This window comes from Pistacia vera, unplaced genomic scaffold (genome assembly GCF_008641045.1).
Source record: "Pistacia vera cultivar Batoury unplaced genomic scaffold, PisVer_v2 Contig219, whole genome shotgun sequence".
Classification (NCBI taxonomy): Eukaryota; Viridiplantae; Streptophyta; class Magnoliopsida; order Sapindales; family Anacardiaceae; genus Pistacia; species Pistacia vera.
In genome coordinates, this window is record NW_022196023.1 from 8,039 (window position 1) to 26,682 (window position 18,644).

The 18,644-nt window shown below is 35.5% G+C and overlaps 5 protein-coding genes and 1 non-coding gene across 6 annotated transcripts; 4 read left to right on the forward strand and 2 right to left on the reverse strand.

The window, feature by feature from the left end:
- Window positions 1–29: 29 nt before the first annotated feature.
- Window positions 30–2,678, forward strand: LOC116130308 (uncharacterized WD repeat-containing protein C2A9.03-like). The gene is made up of 7 exons (XM_031416055.1): window positions 30–116; window positions 475–609; window positions 735–845; window positions 1,175–1,266; window positions 1,400–1,505; window positions 1,664–1,750; window positions 1,917–2,678. The coding sequence occupies exons 2-7, from the start codon at window positions 520–522 to the stop codon at window positions 2,328–2,330; spliced, it is 900 nt and encodes a 299-aa protein (XP_031271915.1). The 5' UTR covers window positions 30–116; window positions 475–519; the 3' UTR covers window positions 2,331–2,678.
- A 250-nt stretch (window positions 2,679–2,928) lies between these two features.
- TRNAW-CCA lies at window positions 2,929–3,000 on the reverse strand. The gene has a single exon. It is a non-coding gene; the product is annotated as a tRNA-Trp (tRNA).
- Window positions 3,001–3,139: 139 nt separating this feature from the next.
- LOC116130307 (photosystem I reaction center subunit V, chloroplastic-like) lies at window positions 3,140–3,858 on the forward strand. Its single transcript, XM_031416054.1, has one exon. The coding sequence runs from the start codon at window positions 3,281–3,283 to the stop codon at window positions 3,764–3,766; it is 486 nt and encodes a 161-aa protein (XP_031271914.1). The 5' UTR covers window positions 3,140–3,280; the 3' UTR covers window positions 3,767–3,858.
- Window positions 3,859–4,390: 532 nt separating this feature from the next.
- On the forward strand, window positions 4,391–8,435 carry LOC116130325 (high mobility group B protein 10-like). Its single transcript, XM_031416073.1, has 6 exons — window positions 4,391–4,756; window positions 5,629–5,707; window positions 5,998–6,160; window positions 6,244–6,318; window positions 7,191–7,552; window positions 8,231–8,435. Exons 1-6 carry the CDS (start codon window positions 4,584–4,586, stop codon window positions 8,318–8,320), a joined length of 942 nt encoding a protein of 313 aa, XP_031271933.1. The 5' UTR covers window positions 4,391–4,583; the 3' UTR covers window positions 8,321–8,435.
- A 2,123-nt stretch (window positions 8,436–10,558) lies between these two features.
- Window positions 10,559–12,004, forward strand: LOC116130321 (zinc finger protein ZAT4-like). Its single transcript, XM_031416067.1, has one exon. The coding sequence runs from the start codon at window positions 10,559–10,561 to the stop codon at window positions 12,002–12,004; it is 1,446 nt and encodes a 481-aa protein (XP_031271927.1).
- Window positions 12,005–14,097: 2,093 nt separating this feature from the next.
- LOC116130314 (WPP domain-interacting protein 1-like) lies at window positions 14,098–17,449 on the reverse strand. The gene is made up of 3 exons (XM_031416061.1): window positions 17,323–17,449; window positions 15,838–17,057; window positions 14,098–14,946 (listed from the first exon to the last, which is right to left on the reverse strand). The coding sequence occupies exons 2-3, from the start codon at window positions 16,958–16,960 to the stop codon at window positions 14,198–14,200; spliced, it is 1,872 nt and encodes a 623-aa protein (XP_031271921.1). The 5' UTR covers window positions 16,961–17,057; window positions 17,323–17,449; the 3' UTR covers window positions 14,098–14,197.
- Window positions 17,450–18,644: the final 1,195 nt, after the last annotated feature.

Genomic DNA, 18,644 nt, shown 5'->3' on the forward strand with positions numbered 1-18,644 from the left:
TTTTTTTTTTTTTTTCCTCTTGTAAGCAGGATTGCAAGATTACAAAGAAAGGGGCTTCATTTTATGAGTTCAGAAGAAATTCTAGATCTGTGAAATCAACGATTCTTCATTTTCAGGTAGTTGAATGCAAATTTGCATGTGATTACCTATGAGCTAAAACCTTTTTCCTTTTCTGTTGGCACCTTGGTTTTATTTACCTTTTTTTTGTTGGTCGTTAGCATAACTAAATGAATAGTTCTCATCAGAGTCCTTGCTTTCATAGCTTTTTGTTGCATAAATTCACAGTATACTGATTAATTTTTTGTTTACTTGGTAAAGATGTGGTCCTGATATATAGATAGGTTGTGGATTCAACGTAGTTGAGACATGCATTTTGATTTCTGAAATGGTTTTACATAATGATGATGCGTTTTTCCCTTGTTGAAAAATAATTGTCATGTGTTTGTCTGACATCTTTGTTTTCCTGTGTTTTAGTTACGGAACTTGGTTTGGGCTACATCAAAGCACGATGTCTACCTTATGTCACATTTTTCAGTCGTTCATTGGTCTTCATTAACTTGCAGCAGGTCTCAGGTTCTCAATGTTTCTGGCCATGTGGCACCAACCGAAGTTAGTGTCTTTTAACTAAAATTTGATCTGTAAAACTACATTGCGTTTCTCTGTCCTTGGCTTTGCCAAAATTTTCTCATCTTGAACTAAGATGAAATTTACTAATGTACTTTTCTTTAATGTAGAAACACCCTGGTAGTCTGTTGGAAGGATTTTCGCAGACTCAAGTGAGCACTCTTGCTGTAAAAGATAAGTTGCTAGTTGCTGGTGGATTTCAGGGAGAATTAATTTGCAAGGTGAGTCAATGAAGAGATATATTGCATGCCCACTTGTCTACATCGTGGCAGCCCTTTTTTTGGATTATGATTTTCATTCGTATTGTGTATATATACCTGCACCTTGGAGTGCCTTTGGTTGAAGAGCTTCTTAAATTTAAGGGATTCATGATTGAATATGATGGGGAATATGAAAAGTTCTGATGCACGAACATAGTTAATGTTTCTGTTTAGCCTTAATTATGTCTGTCATGCTCCTCCCATCTTGGCCTTGTTAAGGATTATAAAGTTGGTTTTTGGTTTGTTACTCTCAGCAAGGTTAATGGCTTTTTTTGTTCTTGTGCATACAGCATCTGGATCGACCAGGAGTGAGTTTTTGTTCTCGTACAACATATGATGATAATGCTATTACCAATGCGGTTGATATTTATGTCAGTCCCAGGTATGTTTTCTCTTTCTTGTGCTGTTGGCAGAACTGTCCTTGGCGGCCCCTTCCTCTGGGCTGCCGCGCTGCCACCAAAAAAAAAAAAAAAAAAAGAGCTGAGTTTAATTTATCTTATGCTTTTCATTGCCAGTGGTGCAGTCCATTTCACTGCCTCAAATAATGACTGTGGTGTCAGAGATTTTGATATGGAAAAGTATCAACTCTCTAAGCATTTCCGTTTTCCTTGGCCAGTGAATGTAAGTTAGTTACATTGAACAGTCCATCTGTCCGTATAGTATGTGGTGCCTTCGTTGACATGGAGGGTTTTGTGCTTCATTTTCTGGGCAATATATGATGCACTTGCAGGCTGAAGCTTTCAATTGAATTTTTTTTTTTTTATTTTGTGCTTTTGCAGCATACTTCGCTGAGTCCTGATGGTAAACTTCTAATAATTGTTGGAGACAACCCAGAAGGTATGTTGGTGGATTCTAATACTGGAAAGGTAATTATCTATACTGCTGTCCATATATCTTTTTCCCTTTTTTCATTTATTTTTCTGGAAGTTGATAAAAAAAAAAAAATGACTTGGTGTCTACTGGTGCATGTATGTCTGGATCCTGTAAATAGAAATTAAAGCATTTACTGATTTATATTTGTAATTTTCACAGACCGTCAATCAGTTGTCTGGGCACTTGGACTTCTCGTTTGCATCAGCATGGCACCCTGATGGTGTCACATTTGCTACAGGAAACCAAGACAAAACCTGCCGAGTTTGGGATTTACGGAAGCCATCTGAGTCTGTTGCTGTTTTGAAGGGCAACCTTGGAGCTATCCGGTCCATTCGCTATTCATCCGATGGTCGTTATATGGCAACAGCTGAGCCTGCTGACTTTGTGCATGTGTATGATGTTAAAAGTGGGTATGAGAGGGAGCAGGAAATCGACTTCTTTGGTGAGATATCGGGGATATCATACAGTCCAGACACAGAGGCTCTGTTTATTGGCGTTTGGGACCGAACATATGGTAGCCTCCTGGAATACGGTCGTTGCCGTAACTACTCATACCTTGATTCCTTAATTTGAGATGGCTGTGGAAATTGCAAATAAGTGGTGTGTTGGTGCAGTGTGTACTTTGGTTCAATTTAGAAACTTAGTATCATGCACATGCATATTTAGTAGGGAGATAAAATGTAGTTGTAAATGTAATATGATGTGCAATTTAGGGGTTGTTGTTTTAGTTGTTGTAGTCCACTACTGGTGGAGTCGAGTTGATGATGATCATAAAGTGGAGGGGATGTACAGAAGGCTAGAAAGCAAGTAAGCACTGTTCCATTTGAATCATAAAGACTTGACAGAGACAGACAACTTTGGCATCCTGGTTAACAGGACAATTAATTTCATCAATCATTCCTGCCTTTTTCTATGTATTAATTGTTCTTCTTCTTATGTTCATGGTCAGTTGAACGAATAAGAGTAGTGACATTGATTACGAAGACAAACCATTGGGGCAAATCTAGCTCTCAGACAAGCTAGGACATGGACCAAAATAATACAAAGGATTTATTGTTCATCCCAAATTACGAATATACATGTACGTATAACATTTGAGGGGAAATAAATATGTTATCAATATCAAAAACAGAAAGGTGAGAAAAAAGAAAGATCCTTGTTCAAGGGGAATTGAACCCGACGTGAATCGAACACGCAACCTTCTGATCTGGAGTCAGACGCGCTACCATTGCGCCACGGATCCCTTTTATATTTCTGTGCATTATTATTTTAATTATTTATGAAAATATGACTCCTTGTTCCTCTACCCCAAATCTCTGATCCACAAGGCAGCCAATAAAGCAAAGCCAACTCACTTTCCAAAATCTTTCTTTACTGATTTCCACCCTCAGAAATCTTCTCCACTTTTCGCAACCATCACTTGTGGATTATATGATCTATTTCCACACCACCAACTTCTTCTCATCTCTTCTCAGTTCATCACTTTCCAACGCTCTTCCATTCTTCTTCCACTAACCCTCACCATGGCAGCTTCTGCAGCCTCTTCCACTTTGTTCACTCCCTCTTTCTCTTCATCCCAAACCCACCAACTTTCCCCCTGCAACATCTCCTTCCAAGGCCTCAGACCCCTCTCCACCAAACCCAAATCTTCCCTCCCCAAACTCTCCACTTCTTCTTCTAAAAAATCCAACTTTGGCGCCATCAAAGCTGAGCTCAACACTTCTCTTGTCATCAGCCTCAGCACCGGCCTTTCCTTATTCTTGGGGAGGTTCGTCTTCTTCAACTTCCAGAGAGAGAACGTGGCCAAGCAAGGTTTGCCTGAGCAGAATGGAGTCTCCCACTTCGAAGCTGGAGATACTCGTGCCAAGGAATATGTCAGTCTTTTGAAATCTAATGACCCTGTTGGCTTCAACATCGTTGATGTTCTTGCTTGGGGCTCCATTGGCCATATTGTTGCTTACTACATCTTGGCTACTTCTAGCAATGGCTATGATCCCAAGTTCTTCTGATTTAGTTGTTCATCAAGTGTAACTTCTTTATTATTTGTATAGTGGAAATTACTTTGTTGTGACTGAGTTGGTTGTGGTGCTCTGTCTTCACATTGATGTACTCATTTTTCTCAATGCTTTAGTTAATTGTTTTGCAAAAATGTTTCCATTGTTTAAACTAATTAATAACCCATCAAGAGAATATATATTAACGACAACAAGATGATCTCTCCCTGGCCTGGTGACTCATTTGACAGCAATGAGATTGGAAAGTTTTGATCTTGGGATTTTGAAAGGAGGTTTTACACCTTCAAATTTGAAAATCTACTGCTTAAATTTGATATAAGCTCATCATTCAACATTAAAAATCCATTATGTTAAGTCTATAAAAAAAATTGAGGGTTGAGAGTTCAAGATGCAAACTTGATGAAGAAATATTGACCCTCCATATTGTAGTTCTCAACTATCCCAAGACACTCACTTCGAAAAGAAGCAAATAAAATATATACGTTCCGATAGCTTCTTAATTAAACTTCTTGGACTTGATAATATAAGACAAAAGAATTAATAATAATAAAAATTAAAAGTCACTATCTTGCTTTGCCTTTACCCTTCTCTTATAACCTAATCTCATCTTCATCTCCTCTATTGCTCTCTAACTCATTCTTTGCTTAAATTACCAAACTTTACTTTCCCAATTACTTCTTTAATACTAACAATTTATTATAACATAAAGTTTTTATTATTCTCTAAAAACCTTATTATAGGGTAGAGCAAAATATTAAACCCCCATCATCTATCGTTTGATTCGTTTCTATCTTTACCTCTCTCACTAAAAATGTCGACCCACATTATAAATGGCCAAAATTCTTCACTCACTCCCAACAGTAACACCAACTCTGCTACTTACTACCCTTCTGCAACGGCCAACTTCGAGGATGTTGTTCAAAATTCTGATCTTTTTTGGGCTACTCTCAAGGCCTTTCACAAGTCTTTTGGTATCAAATTCAAGTATGTAACTTTTTCTCTGTTTCTGGTCTTTTCTCTTTAAAGTTAGTGGCTTTAATGTTTCTGGGTTCCTTTGATGTGCTTTACTCATCTGGGTTGTTTCGTTCTTTGTTTTATGTTTTTTATTTCTTCGTTTTTTTCTGTGTAATATAGTTGTTTTTACTCGTATTTCGCTAAAAATAGGTGGCTAAAAGGTAGTATATGCATTTTGTGTTTTAAAAGCTTTTGAGTTTTGTGATTTAGAGCACTATTTTTAGTAGCCATGTCATTACAACTCGGACAATTTGTAACCTGACAATAGATGCAACAAGTGGGGATTTGATTTTCTCAGAAAGTTGTCTTAGCAGTGTAGTGTTTTGCTGGACATGGAAATGATTATTGAGTCAGATCTTGATTGTTTTGATACAAAATAATGAGACATTTGCAGGTCAGCGGTATTTACAAAATTAATTGACATTTGTAAGAGAATTAAATTTTTAGTCTTGAGAAGACAAGGAATTTCTCTTTTTAGTAGATTGGATATCATGTGATCTTTCTCCCCTGTAAACACATTGTAGTATAATAAGTTAGGTGCTGGTTTTATTTATTTATTTATTTATTTTTTTGTCATGATTTAATACTGTGTATTAACATACCTGTACCGTCTGCAAGTTTGCCTGGAAATTCATAAAATAAGGATACATTTACTTTAGAGGTTATCTATATGTTCCTTGCCCTGTTTATTTTCCTTTTTATCTCTTGATGTAAGGCAATTATCTGCTTTTGCTCTAGTAGATAAATTCTTATGGCAGGCCTTTTTTTTTTTTTTAGTAAAAACTACAAAAAGCAAGGTTGAATATGATTTATTTTCTTTTGATTTTCTTTTTATTACACAGGGTTCCTACTGTAGGAGGAAAGGAACTAGATCTACATCGCCTTTTTGTTGAGGTGACATCTCGTGGTGGCCTTGAGAAGGTATGTGTGATTACCTATTTCATAATTAGTGAGGAGGATGCTGTTTGCTTTGTAGAACTTGTGTATCTGTGACAAAACTTAGTGTCACAAAACTGGTGAACTCATACTCCAACTTGTCTTGGTTAGGTTCCAAGCTAGTCCATAATTTTAGAATGGGTGCAAGTTAATCTGCGTAGGATCCTGGATGATTGCAGGAATATATTGTGTAGTTTATCTTCCTATTTCTACCTTGCAACTTAATGAGAGAATTTCTTTTCCTTAGATTTTCAGTTCTCTTGGAATGGTTTCAGGTAATCAGAGATCGCAAATGGAAGGAAGTCATTGTGGTCTTCGATTTCCCAACAACTATCACTAGTGCATCATTTGTATTACGGAAGTATTATGTGTCATTACTTTATCACTATGAGCAGGCTTATTACTTCCGCAAACAAGTCCCTTCATCATCAATTCCTGGTACTTGGAAACATGACTTCTGAATGTATAATTTTTATTTCCCATAGATTTCAAATTACATATTTTCCTGTTCTTTTCGACAGATGCCATAAACGGGAGCCTTGACAATGGATCAGCACACCAAGAGGAAGGTGCTGCAAACCAGTTAGGAGGCCAGGGTATGTTTGATACTTATTTTTGCATGATTTTTTGTCCTGTGTTGCAGTATAATTACATTAACTTTCTATTCATATATTTCTTTGCTGCCTGTGATTCAAAAATCATATGTGTTGTTTCTACATATGTTATAAAGATAGATATAATTACAGTACTGGGGTCATATTCACTTTGGTAGTATGACTCGTATCTGCACTGCATTAAAATAAAGGGACTACCTAATGTATTAATGTGCTAATTTTTATGATAGCCATGAGATGTGACTGCGTCATGTGGTTCCTATTGTAAATTTTAGATAGTTTAAACCTTTTGATGGAACATAGACTATTATTTATATTATTTTGTTTCTCTTACTGAGATTTAGTTAACAATTTTCTGTTGCTTGGTAAGCATACTTGGCAAGGCATGTATTTTTTTATTTCTTAGATGAACAATTTATAGTGCATCAGTGCGTAAAGTCAGAGTCCTAGATACAAGGCACACCCCTGTGGTTTCATCTATTAGGTTTTGTATATTTGGATCTTTCTTCATGCCTTTGGAGTTTTTCTTGGGCTCTATGGACTGCAATTGGTGCTTTAATTACTTTCTTTAACTTTAGTTCAAAGTAAGTCTTGTACATGGTCCTTTTTGCTGCAAGTTTCTCAAGCTGCAGTTAAGAAAGAAAAAATAAATCTGTTAAGTTTTGTTGGACATGGTGTCTGATACTTGTTTTCTCAGTTTAACTTAAAATATTTTTTAATATCTTTAACAATTTCGCCTTCTTAGATTTGCTAGTGCTCACAAAATTTTCTTTCCTTTTTCCCCTTTTTGTTTGTTGAATATATGCAGCATGTATCACAGCAATAAGGATCTTTGTTGTATATTTTGGATGCAGGGAGTCCGGAGTTGAAGCCTGGCTGTTCAGTTACTGGAATTATTGATGGAAAGTTTGATAATGGATATCTGGTTACTGTGAACTTTGGTTCTGACAAGCTTAAAGGTGTCTTATATCATATTCCTCATATGCTTCATGTGTCTCAGAGTTCTAATACTTCAGTTGTACCAACCCACCGACGTCGGAAGAGATCTCGGTTGGCTTTACGAGATCCATCTCGACCCAAGTCAAATCGTAGCGGTTATAATTTCTTCTTTGCTGAGCACTATGCCCGCCTAAAGCCTCACTATCATGGGCAGGAGAAAGCCATCAGCAAGAAGATAGGGATCCTTTGGAGCAATCTTACAGAGGCTGAAAAGCAGGTATATACACTGTTTTTTAGTTTTTGATTTATCTTTGGTGATTTGTGGTTTTCAACATGGATTTTACTTAAGTATTACTTTATATAAGAGATGGATATTCATTGATTCATGCTATGCGTGAACAATTTTTGAGAAAAAAAGTTTTCCATGGACATTTCACACTGCATCAAAGGTTTTCTTGCTGTCTATGTGGTTGCATTGGCATTTACAGATTTTGCTTGTGGATTTGAATCTTGAGCACAATTTAGGTACAATCTTGTAACATTTTTTTGCTACATAGCCTCTATTTATTTTTTTACTAGTATGCTTTTCATTGACAGTTTTAGCAACATCAATGTTTCTAACTACTAGGCGATGACTATTGATGAAAATCATACACTTAGCTTCATATATAATAAATTTACAAATTACTGTTTTTCATTGAAAGAGTTTCTGGAGAGCAAGCGGATTGTAGCTATTGGGATACTGTCGGTTAACTAGCAAATTATTTATAATTTTCTTTAAATTTCTTAATTTACAAACTACTACCTTTCCATCTTTCACCGCAAGATAGCTGCAAACAAGAGGAGTTGATGACATTTGTTTCAATCATACGCGGCTGATTATTTGTCGTGAATAAAACTAAATGAATAACATGAAGGTTTGACCATAATTCGGAATTCTCATACGCTGATGCAGGTTTATCAGGAGAAAGGACAGAAGGATAAGGAGAGATACAAGACAGAGATGTTGGAATACAAGTTGTCTTACGATTCAACAGTTCAATAGTGTGTCTAAATAATTAGTCATTAGGAAAGCTGTCATCGGTTAGGCGTAGAATTTTCTCCTCGGCTAGTTTTTGTTGTTGTTGTTGTTGTGTCGCTGTTATTGCAATTGTATTCCTAATCTGCTCTATTCATTTCCTTAACAAAAGATGATCTGACAAAACAATATGCCCCATTTGCAAAAACTGAGGTAGTTTTGAGAGTCAGATGGGGGACAGCTCTGTAACATATCATGTGACCTTTGGCTTTCATTGTGCTCGTTACTAATCTAGTTTCTCACCTTTTGTAAAACTGTTCTACATGTGGGTGTTTAATGCTTTTGAGCTTCATTTTCCTTAATGTTTTAGGTGATGTGGGGATGTAATCAAACAAAAAGACGATAAAGTGATAAAACAAAATGTGGGATCCCCGTTGAAAGGGACTGAGCACGACATGAATCTAACATGCAACCTTCTGATCCGGAGTCAGACACGCTACCATTGCGCCATGAATCCTTCGATGCTTTGTAATTCTAACGAGAGACTTGGATAAAATGACCTATAAAAAATTCCATTGTATTAACCTTGATCACCCCGAGAGATAATTAAGTCTTAAACCACCTTGAGTGTAAGGATTTTTCGAGAGAGCATATAACATTTTTAGAAGATTTTATGATACATTGGAATTGGAAAAGGAGAGATGTATATTTATATATTATCATAAACATTAAATTGTAAATTTTGAATTGATGTAATAAGTATAATATGAAATAATAGAGATTATAGTTAAGAGTTATGATGTTTAGAATAATTAGGCTAATATCACTCTTAAATGATATCAAATCAGATCCCACTCCAAATCTTGCCATAAAGAAGAAAATTGGGAGGATCTCCAAGAAGCAGCCGTGATATGTGAAAATTTCCATAACTTTGTGCAATGAACATTCCTAAAATTGTGGTAGCAAGATGCCAATTTCCGATATGAATACAACCAAATATTTCAAGGTCATGCCATCAATTTAATTGGTGTTAAAAACCCCACCAACCCATTTTCGTATAACATCAAATTAGAGTACCCATTTGTAGTTAATGGTTCATAAGGGTGTTGGTCAAAATTGTGAGTTGAAGAAGACTTGGAATGTAGTGCCCTATTTATTAGAAATTTGTTGTTGCCAAAATTTCATGCATATTATATTATTAATTCATATACTTGTAGTCAACAAGAATGATCCAATACTTAAAAGACTTCTGACTCCACGATTCATATACATTGTAAATTCCAATTAACCACACTATACATTTATGAGGGCCTCTCTTTAATTAATCACTAGAAATGAAGGAATTTTATTTTGACAAGTTACATATTCTTAGCTTTATTAATATATTATGGTTTTAGCATTGAGTGGGGAATATTATATCAATCAATCACATAGTCAGCTTCCTTCAACTTCAAGTGTGAAATGGGTATGATTTACTAGTATTAAGACTTATTACTACTAATTAAATTGTGAAGAAGACATTTAAAAAATTTGGAAATTCAAGTTATTTAATTTAATTAAAAAGATTATCATTGATTAGAAAAGTTTAAGGATAGCAATGAGAGAATTAAGATAAGTATGAAAAGAATTTAAATGCATACTCCCACAAGTTACCATATATTGTTATCCAAACAGAGAATCCTAATCGAATATTAAGAAATTAATTTTATTTATTTATTTTAGGAATGTAATTAACATATTAAAAATCCAATTATTAATTTTGCTAATTGAGTTATTATCGGGAATCCTAATCACACCTCCACTCCTAAGAAGTCAAAAAGCATTAGGAGATATAAAAACCCTACTTCAATTAGGGTTTTTATTCATTTATTTTAGTATATAATTTAATTAATTAAAATTATATTCTGTGAATATTAATTAATGAAACCGCAATGAGAGGTAAAGAGCCTTAGAACGTGACTCACTCACTACTTCACTCTCTTCATCTTCTTCTTCTTCAATTCTTCCCTAGTTTGAGTTATTGATTTTCAGAATTTTATTTTTTATTATTTTTTTCAAAGAAAATCGAGCTAGGTTTCTTTTCTTCTTCCTAGTTAATTTCTTCTGAGCCAAGTAATATATATATACAAATAAAATAATAATAAAAAAAAAACCTGACTCTTTAGTGGGTCAGTAAAAAACTCTTTGTTTCTCGCTAGTTCTTAGGTTGTTTTGTTTGTTCACGTCACTGTCGTTGCATATACTTAAAACACACTGATCTCACTCATGGCTCAACCTCAAGAAACCCAAGATCATCAAGAAGTTGTTGAGATGAGTTTGAAAGATGAACCAGTTTCAGCTACGAACAAGGAGGAGGTTGCTGTTGCTGGAGATGATCTATCTTTGATGCTCAAGATCGTCAAGCCTGAGAATATGGAAGAAGATAAGATAGATTACGGTTTTGATTCTGCTCTTTTACCTAAAGATTTTCTTAGAACTTGTAGCGAGTGCGGTAAGCAGTTTAATTCCGGGAAGGCTTTGGGAGGTCACAAGCGAGCTTGTCTTAAGAAAAAGAATCAACCGAAGCTGACGATTGCCAAGAAAGTTGCGGCTCCTGTGAGGGTTGATCATCAAGAGGAGAGTGGCGGAGGATTGAATTGTTATGTGTGTCGACAGTCTTTCATATCTTTGAAGTCTTTGTATGGTCACATGAGGAAGCATCCCGAGAGAGAATGGAGAGGGATTCAACCTCCACAGCCAGCTAATGATAATGGTGATAACGAGAATGTCCACCGGAATATTGATCATCATGATGAGTCTTATGACGGCGCTGCTGGATCCGCTACGGACTTGGTGAAGTCTTTGAAGACCTGGACATTAAGGGCCAAAAGAGGGCACAGGTTATCATCTGAACCTCGTCTCTCTACTTCTGTTTCGGATGATGATGATGATGATGATGATGATGCTGAAGCCATGCAACAAGCTGTCAATGATCTCTTGCTGCTAGCTGAACATCGATCCAATAAGCAGCTTGGTTCTGGTTATGGCGTGTTGAAGATCAAGGAAGATGGAGTTAATAAAAAGACTGAAATTTTGAAGACTGTGTTGGAAGCTGAGCTTGGGAAGAAGAATAAGAGGTGTAATTCGGAGGAGACTTGGGTTGAGAACGATAATGAGGAGGACAGTGAGATGGAGTTGTCGAGGAAGACAAAACAGTTGAAGAAGAAGAAGAGGAGACTCACTGAATTTGATGATATGGATTGCGTGAATGAAGAGCCAATAACAGTAATGGCTCCTCAAACCTATTCTTGCCCAATATGTGAAAAGGTTTTCGGTAAACATCAAGCTCTAGGAGGCCACGTAGCAAGCCACAACAAGAACAAGAACAATATCATTGCGAAAGAATCGTCAACGTCCAATGCGGTCTCAGCTACTGAGGATGGGAATTGTAACAATAATGGTGTGGAGAATGAGCAGCAAACAAGTGGTGGTGACACTGAGCATCAATGCAACATATGCAGCAAGATATTCCAAACTGGTCAGGCACTTGGAGGACACAAAAGGTGCCACTGGACTGGCCCAGCTGAAGCATTTTCGAGCTCGAGTCAAGTGACAACATCAGCCGGTGAAGTGACTCAGACAACTCGCAATAGGCTAGTTCTTGATTTCGATCTTAACGATACACCACCTGAGTATTTTCAGATTTATGGCGGTGAAACAGAAGCTGCATAATTAGCTAGGTCTCAACACAAAATGAGAAATTTTGATCAGTCTGTGAAGGTTCTAGGTCAGTAGATTGATTGACTTTAAACTGGTTTCTTATAGTTTTATCGGTTGGTCTAGCTTTGAATCTTTCTTAGTTATGCTTTCTCTAGTGGGGTCCCTGAGACCTTGTCTTTTAGTGTTAAATTTTCTTCATGTAAAGCATGATAATCCAATTACATTTGGTTTTATGATTGACTATTCAAGAGCAACTTTACTTTTAACTTTGTCATACTATATTATAAATATGATTAAATTATTGGGATATGAGGTCAATTGTAACACCACTAAGCAGTGGAGGTGACAACATAGACAGAAGAGAGTGGCCTAGGATATCAAAAGTCAACAAGCATTCATCCACTTTTAAGAGCAACTTTTTTTGTTTTTCTTAAATATTTCATTGATGTTGCACAAAAACGTCCCTTGAGGGAAACATGTATGTAAGTCAATTGAAGCTTTCACTCGTTTGGAGGGTTTAATCATCTTGAAAGGGTCTTTATTTGATTAAGATGTAGGATTATAATCTTCCAAGTTTCTTATTATTTTATGTTGTGAAGAACAATTACATTGGAGACAATATTGTTTACAAGAAGTAGTTTCTTGTCAATGTTTAGTGGTTAGCTAGGTTATTCAATATTCTTAATACCCCACTTGATTTGAGACCAAGTCATTGTGGAAAAACTTGCAGGGTCAAAAGGGTATCTATTCAATTAATGCTTATTAACTTTGGTGTAGATTAAGCTTCTCATGGATGCTTCAAAGCACATTTTAAAACCAAAAATGAAGATGGTTTTGTATCTATGTGGTGCCGATACCTTTTGTGTTAGCTTATGAGAAAAAAGGAAGAGCTAACTCACCTGTTTTCTTGACAGATTCTCGTGACCAAATGAAAGCAACATCTCGCATACGAGATCATTGACTTTAATCACATTAACACCTTTCTCACGCCATGTTCTTAACTCTCCAAAATAGTACACTATTGTGATCATCTTTTAAATTTCTGTGTTAACTTGCTGCATTTAAAGACTTGTATAAGATATATCGTAACACGATGGCTTTCTTTATGGTCAATTGCTCTACTACTGTTTTCATCTGACCACGCTTAACATACTTAATTTCAATGTTTAGATAAAATCCAAATGCATTAATATTGTTGTGTTATTATACAATATTAAGAGTCAATGCTACAGATCTCTATTTATTATTATACTCTCGTGTTGTGATTTTCCTTGTGATACAGGCATAGTAAACTTTGTTTTCATTGAGTGCTCCATGACCATGAAAAGAGGCAGAGTTTGTTTCTGTTTTGATTATCAGTAAGGGTTTATGAAACACGAAGGCCTTCTTTTTCCAGAATAAGGATCAATAATTGAGATATCAGCCATGTGCACTTTCTGTGGTGTGAAGTGCTTGTGCATAATTGATGCCAAATATAACAGGCATTATTAAGCAGCACATGGTTTATGATCCAATTTTAGTCACCATTTTGATGGCTAAACCAGTGCCATAGGCACAAGCTATAGCATGCTCTTCTTTACAGGTTTCTGATTAATTGTTTTTATACGTTTGAACTGCAAAGCTTTTGGTTCAATTATGGACAGTGAATATGCAGATAAAAGTCAGTTAACAGTCATCTAAGATAAATGGGAAGTTGTTAGTTGATGACTTTTTGGCCAAAGTGATGCAACTTTGTGACCCCATATTTGCTTTTCCAAAGATCCCTATAATAGACTGAATGGAGTTTCCACCATCGAAAACAGAGCTAAATGATACATAGGCTTCAAATTTCAACTTTCAAGAGCACGTACAGGCACTTAATTTCAACTTTCAAAAACACAGTAATATATACACTTATCATCTGCTTATATACATGCAGAAGCCTGCAAATGGAGACCAATGCTTATTATATCTTTAAATCCGCATAACCATAGAACACTGACTATATATATTTGTACATTAAGTGAAAACTAAAAGAAACAATTAAAATCAATTAACTACAGAGGGAACATTTAAAAAAAAAATGGTAAAAATTACCGCACCTCCTTCCCTCAGCAATGCCCTCATGAAAAGGAACAAAACGGTTCTATATAACAACAATGAAATCTAATATTCAAATCTTGGCCTAAAATGTTGCAATTACACAAAAAGGACCCATCTCGAAGCTTAGGTGGGTACAACCACCCCAGGATGGGGTGACAACTCTGAGAGAAACAGCCAAAATACTAAGACCAGCAATATAAACTGTATGAGAAAACAAGAAGTAACCTTAAATATTCCCTTCTGCATCTTCAAAACTGCATCAGTCCCCAAAATATCTCCACAATGTTTTTCCAACTTTTCCGCTTGTTTCTTCAGTACTGCTGCCTTGCTTTCAGCTTCTCCAAGCTTGTTTAGCATCTGTGTTTGCTCCTCGACTAAAGTTTCTTGCTCTTCAAAGAGTGTAATGGGATCACCTGCAGCAATTTTCACCTTCTCTATAGTCCTTGTTAGTGCCAGATACTCAATTTCGGCCTCAATTTTTTGCCGAAAGAGACCTTCAAGTTCAGTCTCCATCTCTCTACATTTTTCTGGCTGCAAATCAATAGTGCTCCCTGACTCTTCCTTTAGTGGCTTGCTACTGTTTACAGTGGTTTCTAGTTCAGCAACCCTCGCATCTTTCACCTCCAGCATAGCCCTTGCCTCTTCCAGTTTTCTTTCTAAATATTCAACCTTCTGTGTTAAGCTTAATACCTGCATTTCGAACGAACTTGTAGCACTTTCTCTAATATTTTCAGAACCCAATTGAGCGGAAGAATTAGGTCCATGGATTTCTGGATCTGTAAAAGTGGAATCCGCAGGTTTGCTGCTACCCTTAAATGATTTGTTATGCAGTGATGTGGCATCCTTCCCAATCTCCCCAAACTTCTGAACCTCTGCATTAGTGTACATAGCACCATTTGAGTTGATAAATAATCGTATCCATGTTGACATTCATATAAAAATTTATGCAGAGAACAGACACAAGTAATTAAGCATAAAACAAGCCACAACTTAGATCTTCAGCCTTAAATTCTCCAGTTAGTTTCAGGAAATTAAACTTAAGCAAATCGACTACAAGATCAGCACATGTCACTTAAATTTAATACCCGGCTAACTGGCCATATTCGGTAAATTTAAGTGAAAAAGAATCTCCATGTTGAAATTTTATTTACTAAGGTTCCTTTTTAAGTTGATTTGGTCCTCTATAAATCCTCCTTACAACAAGAATATTAACAAATGAGACTACGTGAAATCAAATAATATATTGCTTATTGAGAAATTCCTTTTTGTGGTTATTATAGACACATGTTCTCGAATCCACATATTAAACCAAATAGATTCCCTTACATGGTTAACTTGACAATCAAGCAAAATAAAATTCCATATCTCTAAACCAATTGATATACATTTGGTTATTCTACCAAATCAAGCAAGATAAAATTCCGTATCTTGAGAGAAGATACAAAAAGGGCGAAAACTTAAACTATAGTTCGAATTTGACATTTCTACAAACAAAAAACGATGATTTCCATGTTTTCCTTTTCAACAAGAAGGTGAAAGTAATATTAATTTTCAGATCAATGAAATTCATAATTATATCTTCGCGGACAAAATAAAAACCGAATGAACTAAGATATTAGATAATAAGGAGACATCGTATGATTGAAAAGAAGCAAAAAACTAAAATAGTACATTCCGGAGATACACATGCAAATACCCATTATAACTACAGTTTATGAAAAAAAAAAAAAAAAAAAAAAGTGAAAGAAAGAAGGTACACCCACCTTTTTCAAGGGCTTCCTGCACAGACTGAAGGGTAAGGATAGACTCAACCAAGGGATCCTCATCTGTTGAGAGACGGCGGTTCTCACTTTTCTCTCCCTTAGCATCCCAAGACAAGTCTGCAGCTAAATCATCTTGCAAAAGATCTTCAGCTTCTCCGACATTCTCCTTGGTGAAACCAGTTTGAACTTCTTCACCTTGTTCATGAGCGTCATCACTATTTTCCCCATCATAATGCATTGACCTTCCACTCTGCTTTCCGTTACTAGTCACAGAAAAGGTACCCTGCATAAAGACAAAGTTTGAGCTTCTCGAGTCAGATTCCATGCTGGAATGAGAGTTTTCTTTCTCGATTTTGACCTTTTCTCCTCTAGGCTTCTTACTGCTTTCAGCCCAACTCTTTCCTTGTTGAACCCGTTGAGTAGAATTACTCACACCCTTTGTGCTCAAATTCTTCATCCATTTCTTCTCCCTTGCATAACCCGATATAGCAGGTGATTCATATCTCATCTTTGGAGCACTGGCTGCTGTAGAAGACTTGCTACTTCGGTCCTCACTGTTCTCAGAATCTGTACCAGCCATAAAAGCAGATCCAACCGCAAACCTAGAATCTAAACTAGAGCCACGTGTTGCAAAGGCATCAAGACTACCCACATTTTTCATCACAGTTACAGATCCAACAGAACCCTCACTATTCTGCCTGGCCTCTGCCGATGACATATGTACTGGTTTAGTTGGATTTCCAGAACCAGACAAACCCCGCTTCAAAACTTTACTACTATCCACGCTGGTTCCAGCATCCTTAACAACATCCCTCTTCTTTCGCCTCCATTTCCTAAGTCCATACCCTTTCGTCATTGGAGGTGAAACTCCAGCTGGGGATTTCATTGCCAATGAAGGTGAATCCCACGGTTGCACACTGTCAACATCCTTTTCATGGTTACCAACTAGCTCTATATTATTAGCATCATGACTTCCACTACCATCCAACTTGTTAATCTCATTTGAGCAAGATCCATTATTCTTAACAGAGTCATCATCAACACGAGATACAGTTCCTTGAGTTACCACAACCTCATTATCTTCTACAGATTCAAGAGCTGAACATTCACTCTCCAAATCCATGGCTAATATCCCTTGAATTCTTCAAAAGATCCAGTGAGATCAAGATCAAGAACATCAACTATCATTCCAGCAGTATCATGGTCCAAATTACCAAAATCTGAAAAAAAGATCAACCAAAGCAATCCACTGTTTCTTGAATCATCTATTTTTGATCAAATTCAATCCAATTCTACATAATTTGATTATATTCAACAGTTGAACGACAAAGCAACATAAAAGAACTCAAATTACTACAAAAATTTTTGAAAGGTTGAAAACATTAAATTCATTTAAATTAAAAAAAAAAAGTTTCAAACTTTATATTCAATTGAAATGAAAAAAATGAATTCTCACAAATAATACACAAAAGAAATGGGGCGTACCTTTTATATTGGTCCATGAAAAGCAAAAATCGAAGGAATTGGAAACCCTAAACTATGGTTGAAATTGGAGTTTTATAGCCATGAACTATTATTATGATTTAATTAGTTGAGAAAAAAGAAATAAAAAAAATCAAAGAATGAACGTGGGGTGATACAGGAATGGCCACATGGAGAAGATGGCCCACACACACACAATTGGGGATTGCTGGCCATCTGATCTAGGAAAAGAAACATCAATGTGACAAGATTGGCTTTTCGTGAAATGACAAGATTACCCCAATGAAATTGGACCTTGTTGTGAACTGAGTTGTGGCTTTGAATCAATGGGTCTGCCATAGAAAGAATCATCCTTAAACTCAGACAAAACATGACATCTTGTGATGTTCTTTTTCTTTTGTTGGTTTTGTGTAAAATTTCACATTAGTTTATTGTCATCCCCAAATCGCAATACCCTTTTAGTATTGAATGAGTCTTGATATTTGTATATATGTATTTGTATTTAATTACAAAGCGTTGGCCGTGCATTGCGCAAAATATTTATTTAATATTTTTGAAATAGATCGTAAACAAATTTATTTTAACAAAATAAATTAATTAGATTGAGAGATAATAATTATTAAATTATACAAATTTTAAAGTAAATATAAATTATATATATTTGTGTTAAGATAAAATTAATAATTGTACCTATATAATTATTAATATCAATTATAAGTAAATGTCATTAAATCATGTATCCAACTTGAGAAGATCACTTAAATATTATATGGTCTAATTATATTTTCAGGATCATCACTTTGCATAATTGATAGTATTTTTGCAAATATGTCTTTGATATTCGATGTCAGTATTTTGTAGTGAATCATGTATGATATTGAAGATCACCTAAATATTATCAAGTTCAACTATTTAAACTTAAAATTTATACTGGCCTTCTGCAATTTCTGTAACTTATATTCATTTTCAAGTTGCGTTGCGCGGATATGTTTATTATATATATATATATATTTTACATTATTATTGGTTTTTTTGTCTTTTAAATATATATTTTCTATATTGAAGTTTATTTTATATTGAATTAATAATTAAAAAATTAATAAATAAAATATCCACAAATTGAACTCAAAGTCTATATCATCATAGTTCTTCTCATATGAATAATGTTATGTGCACTAACAAAAAACCGTACAACTCAAGTACTAACTGACGTGGCAGACCTCTCTTATTGTCACGTCAGTTCTCCCCAAAAACTACAAAAAAAAAAAATTTCAAAATTTCAATTATTAGTACTTGCATTAGTATAATTTGGCTAGTGCACATAG

Bases quoted from the DNA above. Each gene is read 5' to 3' on its own strand.
- LOC116130321 (XM_031416067.1), top strand. From the start codon at position 10,559: ATGGCTCAACCTCAAGAAACCCAAGATCATCAAGAAGTTGTTGAGATG.
- LOC116130325 (XM_031416073.1), top strand. From the start codon at position 4,584: ATGTCGACCCACATTATAAATGGCCAAAATTCTTCACTCACTCCCAAC. The intron at 4,757-5,628 runs GTATGTAACTTT...TTTATTACACAG, and splicing joins TCTTTTGGTATCAAATTCAA to GGTTCCTACTGTAGGAGGAA. The intron at 5,708-5,997 runs GTATGTGTGATT...GAATGGTTTCAG, and splicing joins CTCGTGGTGGCCTTGAGAAG to GTAATCAGAGATCGCAAATG.
- LOC116130307 (XM_031416054.1), top strand. From the start codon at position 3,281: ATGGCAGCTTCTGCAGCCTCTTCCACTTTGTTCACTCCCTCTTTCTCT.
- LOC116130314 (XM_031416061.1), bottom strand. From the start codon at position 16,960: ATGGATTTGGAGAGTGAATGTTCAGCTCTTGAATCTGTAGAAGATAAT. The intron at 14,947-15,837 runs GTGGGTGTACCT...ACACTAATGCAG, and splicing joins GCAGGAAGCCCTTGAAAAAG to AGGTTCAGAAGTTTGGGGAG.
- LOC116130308 (XM_031416055.1), top strand. From the start codon at position 520: ATGTCACATTTTTCAGTCGTTCATTGGTCTTCATTAACTTGCAGCAGG. The intron at 846-1,174 runs GTGAGTCAATGA...TTGTGCATACAG, and splicing joins AGGGAGAATTAATTTGCAAG to CATCTGGATCGACCAGGAGT. The intron at 1,751-1,916 runs GTAATTATCTAT...TAATTTTCACAG, and splicing joins TGGATTCTAATACTGGAAAG to ACCGTCAATCAGTTGTCTGG.